The sequence below is a fragment of the Anguilla anguilla genome, chromosome 8 (assembly GCF_013347855.1).
Source record: "Anguilla anguilla isolate fAngAng1 chromosome 8, fAngAng1.pri, whole genome shotgun sequence".
Lineage (NCBI taxonomy): Eukaryota > Metazoa > Chordata > Actinopteri > Anguilliformes > Anguillidae > Anguilla > Anguilla anguilla.
This window is the reverse complement of record NC_049208.1, coordinates 33,403,493-33,412,327: the sequence shown is the minus strand read 5'-3', so window position 1 is coordinate 33,412,327 and position 8,835 is coordinate 33,403,493. Positions and strand designations below refer to the sequence as shown.

The 8,835-nt window shown below is 40.9% G+C and overlaps 1 protein-coding gene across 1 annotated transcript; it reads left to right on the top strand.

The window, feature by feature from the left end:
* The first annotated feature begins 588 nt into the window (after window positions 1-588).
* On the top strand, window positions 589-8,140 carry LOC118234084 (triosephosphate isomerase B-like). The gene is made up of 7 exons (XM_035430396.1): window positions 589-824; window positions 2,520-2,643; window positions 2,788-2,872; window positions 3,131-3,263; window positions 3,590-3,675; window positions 4,366-4,453; window positions 7,554-8,140. The coding sequence occupies exons 1-7, from the start codon at window positions 713-715 to the stop codon at window positions 7,670-7,672; spliced, it is 747 nt and encodes a 248-aa protein (XP_035286287.1). The 5' UTR covers window positions 589-712; the 3' UTR covers window positions 7,673-8,140.
* The last annotated feature ends 695 nt before the right edge of the window (window positions 8,141-8,835 follow it).

The following is an 8,835-nucleotide window of genomic DNA, read 5'->3' as shown; positions in this document are numbered from 1 at the left end:
CATAGATCCCTTGGCTCAGCACCGCTACTAATTAGGATGAGGGTATTTTTTTTTATTATTGCATAAAAACTAGCCAATTTAAATCCAGATATTAGCTATTGAGTGTCTGAGTAAATCAGCTCTCCATATTATTAGCCATGGTAGCCAAAACAAACACACAATTTCTGCTGTATCATGACAATTCATGGATATCAGGGGTATTGGGACATGATCATGTAACATGATGTCTTCAATTGAATAGATTTCAGAAAGAAGAAAAAAACTTAAGAATTAACAAAAATGTGGCCCAAATATAGCTATTGATTTTGGCACTTTCCACACAGCCTGTTTCAAAGGTGGAATATAACAGCAGTAGCCATAGGGGGTGTGACCCCCTAGGCTGCGCAATTTTTTTACTGCGCTTGCGTAGATTGTAAGATACGGACATTTAGTAGAAAGCATCTTCTCTAATCGTCTTTGCACCTGTCAATCCTGTTTCGTGTCGCGGTCATCTTTGTCCCACCCTCAGATGCTAAAAAAGGAAATACTTTATGGGCGTGTCTATGGACCACCAATGATGTACCTGCAAGAGCGGAAAACAGGGAGGGAAGTTCATATGTTTAACTCATCGCTTCAACAGCATTGAGTGTTTCCACCAGTGAAGGTCATTCATTTGCACAGGCTTACTTCACGTCCAGTTGCAAAGCCTGTATCGGGGCTCCTCGAAAGCATCATGTCCCCAAGAAGGTTTTTTGTCGGTGGGAACTGGAAGATGAATGGTGACAAAAAGAGCTTAGGCGATCTTATCAACACTCTGAATACTGCCCAGCTCAATCCCGACACCGGTAAGGTTAACTAGCTAACTTGCTTAGAACCTATCAACAACATCGTCAAGTTATTACTATTTTTCATTAGCAAGTACATTCAGCAGATAACTTGTTAGCTTGAGAGCTGGGCGCTTTCGTGCTTGAAATCAAAGTACACGTTATTCACGTAGTTAGATACCGTGTTATATTTGGTTTGTTAACATTAGCTCAACCAAGCAGGCTATCGTACGAACGGAGCCTTAATTTCTGTGGTCCAGTAACAGGTAGTCAACCTAGCTAGCTTCAGTCAAGTTGGCGTCATAACGAGAAGTTAGCTATCTATCTAGCTAGCTGTACGTGCAGGATAAAATTAATTCGTATATTTCATAGCTTGTATTTGTTAGCAGCATTGACTCGGTACTAGTTGTCGTTTGCAAAATTCAAGTGCGTGATGTTAACTTTGAGTTTTTTAAAAATGCAGATCAATTACACATGTTCGCTAGTTGACTTACTGATCTATGAAGATTCAGCTCGTCAGACTGATGCAAAGGAAGGGCTTCATCACGATCGAATGGCCTGAGCCGACAATGCGACCCAGTAGCGTTGGGTCATCTCTTATTAAGGAACAAGAAAGTTGTCCTAAACTCGAATAAAGTAGCGCACTTGGATGGTTGACCTTATCTAACTATCCATGTGGTCACTGTCCTGTGTGCTATGCGGTCGGCTCTTATCGCGTGAGCAGAACGAGTTTTCTTTAAAAGGTTTTGTTGAGGACACGTCTGTGCACTTTTGATTTTCCTGTAACGTGGTCCCTTGAATCGAAATGTTCAGCACCACTGCATTGCTCCACGTTTCGTAACGTTTACACGTCGAGTGACCTGGGATTGACCCTCCCATTTCTGCTTTGTGCACAACGTCTCTCCGATCAATTTGTGTTGTTCAACGGCAAAGACACGGGGTCTTGCACAATATTTATTCTGTCGCAAGGTTCCTATCCTGTGACAACATTCTAGAATCTGATAGTTATTCAGGACGTTATTGTCTTATTGAATATTAGTGCGAGAAAAAAATAGCATGTGCATCACAGATACCCCGAACGTGTGCATATGAAATAGATACAAAGTTAAACGTAACCAGCGTTAATCATTTAGGAAAACCCAGTGCACGGCCCCATTATTACTGACTACATGACTCGATACAGCAAACGATCATTTTTCATAGACACAGAATAGAAAACCAAACCCCTTTTCATTGTGAATTTTGACCGTTTTGTGAGGAAGGGAAACGGGGAACATAATGCTGTTATAGTTATAGTGTCTGGCACTACACATACTGGTTATACCTTTATAGATTTTCTTGGAGTGCCTTTACCTGAGTTCTGGATAGCAAGCCAACCAATGGAAATGTGCAGCACAACCTTTTAAAATGCTTGAACATGCACAAACCTGACCCATTATGCCACTGTGTAAATCAGTACTGTAAAGTCAGATTGTGGATCAGAAATTTGTAACATCCATGTTGGGTTCAGAATGCTATGACCTACTAATATACTTGGTGAGAGTATGACTAATCTTGCCAGCTATACTTGCCCACTAGAGCTGCTATGGAAGGTCTGAAGGGGTATAACTATAAAGTTGACATTTTAAAGAGTCACTTTAAAGTTGAAAAAAAAAAGGAGATTGTCTTCGTCTGGCCTGTATTATATTGCTGTCAATGGCCCTCTTTATTTTTCAGAGGTGGTCTGTGGTGCCCCTGCTATCTACCTTGACTTTGCCCGGTCGAATCTGAGCTCTACGATTGGGGTGGCTGCACAGAACTGCTACAAGGTTTCGAAGGGCGCCTTCACTGGGGAGATCAGGTACTGCAGCTGCCTTGTCTAAATCTTACCCGCAGTATCTAGCACAGAACAAGTACATGTAATGTACTGTGGACACGATGCATGATAGTCTATGCTCCCTCAGTCCTGTTTATCTTCCTCTCTTTTGCTCTACTACTCTCACAGCCCTGCAATGATAAAAGACTGTGGGGTGGAGTGGGTGATTCTGGGACACTCGGAGAGGCGACATGTTTTTGGGGAGAGCGATGAGGTATTTGCTTCACTTGTTAGCCGTGGCTGTGTAGTTGTAGTTTCCTTTTGACTGTCACCTTACCGGTTCAATTCTGTAAGGGTATTTTTCTCTGTAGACTCATGACATTTGAAACTGTTGGGTGAATTAGGTTCCATTGCATTTGGCATTGGTTAAAGAAAAAAGAACACCTTTGCTGGCCTCTGTCTGCATAAGCCTGCTCTCACATGCCTACCACCTATCTCCCTTGGATTGACTGCATCCCTGTTGTGTTGACAGCTGATTGGTCAGAAGGTGGCTCACGCACTAGAGAGTGGCCTGGGTGTCATCGCCTGCATCGGTGAGAAGCTGGATGAGAGAGAGGCTGGGATCACCGAGAAGGTCGTGTTTGAACAGACCCAGGCCATTGCAGGTAGAGGGCACCAGAGGTGTTAAGCTAATTGTGTAACTGACCCATTTCATTTGGGATGTAGAGGTTTCCTACTGAATTTGTTTTCTCAGAATGCACAAAAATTATTTGAAAACAATTATACATGTAGTACCAAGGCAAAAGTAAAATAATGCTTATTAAATCCAAGAAAGCAGATTATATGATCATGAAAAGACATAATAATTAATCACTAATAATGGACATAAAAATAATCTGTCACAAGTAATAGAACTATAATTTAAAAAATCATTTTTAGTAATTCCAGTTATTCAGATCAAAGGTGTATGAAAATTTGTGATGTGTTTCAGACAACGTGAAAGACTGGAGCCAAGTTGTTCTGGCCTATGAGCCAGTCTGGGCTATTGGTACTGGCAAGACTGCCTCACCACAACAGGTAGGGTTCTGCACACACCTGTAATTGATGGAGGCAGGCCTTAAAAACCAATTGCACGTGCAGGATTATCCCATTGGACGCTTAATAAATGTCATTCTGTATACATTTTAACACATCAAGATAGGAGTTACATTAACAAATATTGATTTGCATGTGCTATAGTAAGAGGCAGATAGTAAGTCTAACATGGAAACTGGTCTGCACCTGCACTATGCTGGCGCAGAATTGAACTGCACGGTAGTGAATGCGCTTTACAGACAACATTTTCTGCGCTTTGTTGAACCCCATTGAATGGCCAGCTGTCCTTTTGTGTGTCCGTTTGTGGCTCTGCGTGTGCCTGAGTGAATGTGAGCGCTTGTGCGAGTCCGCACGTGTGCATTTGTGTGTCGTATAAGGTAGCGTCAAGAAACACCGGCCCCAAATTGCTATCTTGGCATTTTGGTTTTTTTCTCCCATCCAAGCTTGATTGCACAGCTTGATCAATTATTAAAAGTCTGAGTCTGAATCTCAATTAGCTGAACGCTGGAATGCTCAGTACAGTGCGTCTTAGCAACTGGTTACCAGAATTTATTAAGCCTAATAATTCAACGTTATTGGGAGGGTTTTGATGAAGCACAAACCAGGAACCTCTGTGGCACATTAGGGCAATGTGTGAACGTTCTCTCTCCACTCCTCTCATTCTCTCTTCAGGCCCAGGAGGTTCATGAAAAACTGCGGCATTGGCTGAAGGCCAACGTGTCAGAGGAAGTGGCCGCCTCTGTCAGAATCATCTACGGAGGTCAGTAGGGGACATGCTGTGCTCTAGAGTTTCTAGTCTTGTCTTACAGGCTGCAGCATTATCCTCCGGCTGCGTCTGGTTATTTACTACAGTGCGGTATTGCTTCATTCTATCGCCTCTGCACTATTCTTCATTAACTCTTGGCCAAAGTTCAGAGGTAAGTTTGTGGTAAGATAGTGCCTCTCCAACTGTGAGGGTTGTGTTTAATTAGCCAGTAGTTGATATACCTTGGCTTTGAGAGGGGGCTGGAGGAATTACTGTCAATGGCGGTTGGTGAGTTGAAAATTGGTGGGGCATAAAACTTTACTTTAAACTAAACATTGGTCTCAATCTGTTTTGATTCAATTTCCTTGATTAACAGGCGTGCCAGTCTAATCAATTGGAAAGTTACGCACAGCTTCTTCACTTCGTGTTTGAGAGATTAAATGATAAATTCAATTTAGAAAAATCCATTTTAATTACACTTTTCAAAAAAAACATACAGCACTCTGTTGCCTACCGCATTAGATTTCAGCATAACAAACAATAAGAACCTGCGCTTCAAGATTAAAATCTATGTGTTGCAGTTCTTTGCCATGAATATTCTCAGAGTGCGGAAAAGGAAGAGGTCTACATGTATCCACAAGTAACATTGATAAAATGTGCTGTGTTGCAATGAAAATAAAAATTATTTTATTACTAACTGAATGGCCTCATTGAGGAGAGCTCAGGTGTAAACTAATTGTTGTATTGATAATCAAGGAAAATGACTGAAAAGAGGTTGAGACCAATAATCAGTCTAAGGGGAAGTTTTCTGTCCCACCAATTTTCAGCTAACCAACTGCCACTGGCTATAAGGTATATGTCAAAACTTAATATTAAACACAGTTGGTCTTTCATTAATTGACAACGCAAGTTCGAAGATAGGCATTGATTACCAGATACGTAGAAGAAAAATATCAACATGGTCTCATTTGTCACTGCCCTGCATTTTAGTGAAGCTAGCAAAGAACCACAGATGCTAGCAGTATATACTGTAGCGCAACTTTAAGGCTGTGAAATCTGGAGGTGAGTAATTAACAGCAGAGGATTGTTGTAAACAGCCGTTCATTTTGCAGGACTTGAAGAACGCACCTCGAGGGTGGCACTTATTTGATTTTAACCATGCCTGGCTCAAATGCTGTTTGTGCACCACGTAAGATGCACATTTATGAGTCGCTTTGGCTAAAAGTGTCTGCCAAATGACTGAACTGTACATTTAAAATTGAGGGGTTGTTCTTACTGCAGCCAATCAGCACCTGGCATTGAAACCATCTCACGTAGTCTGCGCTTAATAACACATCTCCCTGTATCCATCCATCACATGCTGAACTGTGGAGACATCACACATTTTACAGGTTGAATAAATGAAAAAAACAGAAATATTTTGAACGTCGACAGTTTTTTAAAATTCACAGTAAAGCAGCACTGATAAAACCTCTCGCTTCCCTCGTAAAACTATCCAGCTGTGACCAGCTCTTCACCCAGTGTGATAATTTCATGTTTCTTTTGACAGATTTGTCGATACTCTGGTACATTAGTACAGAAATTCGACTCTGCGGGTGCAAAACAACAGAGAAATTAGCATAATATATTTTGACCAGTTATTTAGATATAAAATTATGCATAACTGTGGTGGAAGACCACTGTTGGTGGAATGGAATACGGTTCATAAATAAAGGTCAAATCAAAACAGTTGACCAAGGCTGCCCAACCTTCTTCCTGGAGATCTACCGTCCTGTAGGTTTTCATTTCTACCATAATTTGGCACACCTGATTCTACTAATTAGCAGCTCAGTGAAATTTCTGGCTCAGTGATTCCCAACTTCGATCCCCCTGTGTAGGCTGGTTTTTATTCCAACCACATTTGCAATCCCCGAATTTTAACAAGCTGTTAATTTTTCTTAATTGGGTGCTTTTCATGTCGAGGGATTGTTTACCCTCTTAAGCCACATTATGTCAGCAATAGCTAAGCATTCCACGAAGAATAACAGTCAGATGTTCATGTTGTGCTTATTATGCTGCATTGCAAACAATTACATAAAAGGAGGTAACAAAATTATTTAACTAATCAAAATAAAGACTGTAGTGAAACAGGATCCTAACTGGTGAAAGTGTGGACACATGCCCGTTAAATCTAACAATTTGGTAGATAACGTAGAATTCAGACAAAGCATATGATAATGAGCCAAACATGCATTGTGTTAAAAAGTTCAAGTAAAAATTATGAACAAACTGAAAGGTGTTGAACCACATAATTGATTCACTTAATTTAATCACTCAACCTAACAAAAACGTTATTGGTTTAAGTTTTGTTACCTTTTTTATGTAACTGTTTGCAAAATAACGCAGTAAACACCATGTGAAAATAGGATTTTTATTATCCATGACGCATAGCTATTTCTGGCATAATATGGCTTAAGAGGGTAAATAATTCCTCTAAACATGAAAAGCACCTAATTAAGATAATTAATGGCTTGTTAAAATTCTGGGATTGCAGCTCGGGGTTTGAACAAAAACCTGAATACACAAGGGGTCGAGGTTGGGACCAGCTGCTATCGCTGTTGAGTGAGGTATGCTTTGTTTTGGTTGGAGTGAAAACCTGCAGGACAGTAAATCTCCAGGAGCAGGGTTGGTCTTTTTCAGATTCAACAATGTGGAGATCGTGAGAAGCAGCCAGATACATTTGATGTTTCCAGTGAATTGTTATCACATTTCTCAGTGAAATGAGTGCTCATCAGCTCTGTTTGAAAACCTACAGTGGAGTTAAAATGGTACTCAGGTGCAGCCTAAAATAAAGGCCTCCCATTTAATATACTGTTAAATGGCTGTTTCCCTTCCACTGTATTAGTTTTAAGTCCTGCAGCAATCCATTAAATTATTTTAAGATTTTGACATCTATGTATTTTGAAATCGTAGTGTTCAGACTCACCATTAGTTTCACATTAGATAACCCCATGGATCCTGGCTCAGTGCCCCTGTTCCAATCAAAATGGTTTGGGCCAAGAGTATGGGTAGGTGGGCTGATCTTGAATCAGTTTTCGGTGGCTTGTGTGTGAATCTCCCCGATATGTTTCTTCAGGTTCAGTGACTGGTGCCAACTGCAAGGAGTTGGGCTCCCAGCATGATGTGGATGGTTTCCTGGTGGGCGGAGCCTCCCTGAAGCCGGAGTTTGTCAACATAATCAATGCGCGTGCATAAAACGCAGGAGAGAACACTTACGGCAGCCATTTCTGTCAAATGACCAAGTACAGCCCTGCACATCGCTAGTCATTCCAACCCCCCCCCCCCCCCCCCCCCATTTGACCAGGGATTATATGTGATGTCACTTCCTTTAATATTTCCATTCTAAATGACAGGTATCTCACACTGTACTGCACCTTACTGTAGGTATACTGAACACCATGAGTGTATAATTTTCACACCCTAATCTGTTATAAAACAAGAATTGCACTTGATAAAACAACACTGAGCATTTAAAATGTGCACACTTATGTTTTAAGTTTACCAGTTTTGTGTGTTGTCACTTACTGTTGAATATCCTTAAGTGGCTTTTGTGTGTAACTATAGTGCTGATGCTTAAGGCATAAAGAGGATTCCTTACAGCTTATCAATCATGCCCCAGACTGTACCTCTTAATAGAAAATAAAGGACTAAGTAACAAATTGACAGGCTGAATTTGTCCTTATTTCCTTGCACATCTTCAGCCTTCTTTGAGACAGACTTGTGTCTAGCCCTTCTTTGGCATTGGACCCTTTTGCCATTTGCTTTCTGTACTTTTGTGGGTTCCTTTCATTTAATGATGAATATTTGTGGTCTCAAACGTGATTACACCATTGAGTCCTATCACTTCCACTTGTACTAATCCTGGTCCTTCAGGGCTTGAATGTGGGGAACAACACAAAGCAACAATGCAAAGCTGCAGACGACCATGAGTGAGATTATGAACTCTTTTGAACATTAACGAGGAAATGCTTGGAAAGTGTTCAGCGCAGTGCATGGGATTTTTCAAGAGAAGTCGTTTTCAAAATTTGCACAATGGAGCTTAAGTACATCATGACAACTAGCAATTTGAGCGCCTGCTTGAAATCTGCACCCAGCAGTTCCAGTGTCAAAAAAGCCGAACGTGGCCACGTTTTTCTTCTGCTTCTCCATATGCATTCGCTAATTACCCGCCGCATGTGAAGAGAACACTGCAAAGAGAATACGCGTACAGTGCCATGAAAAAGTATTTGCCCCTTCCTGATTCCTCTTCCTCTATTATTGCATATGTATCACACAGAATGGTTTCAGAGCTTTAGACCAGATGTAATATTAGACAAGGGGAACCTGAGTAAACACAAAACACATTTTAATAAAAAGTT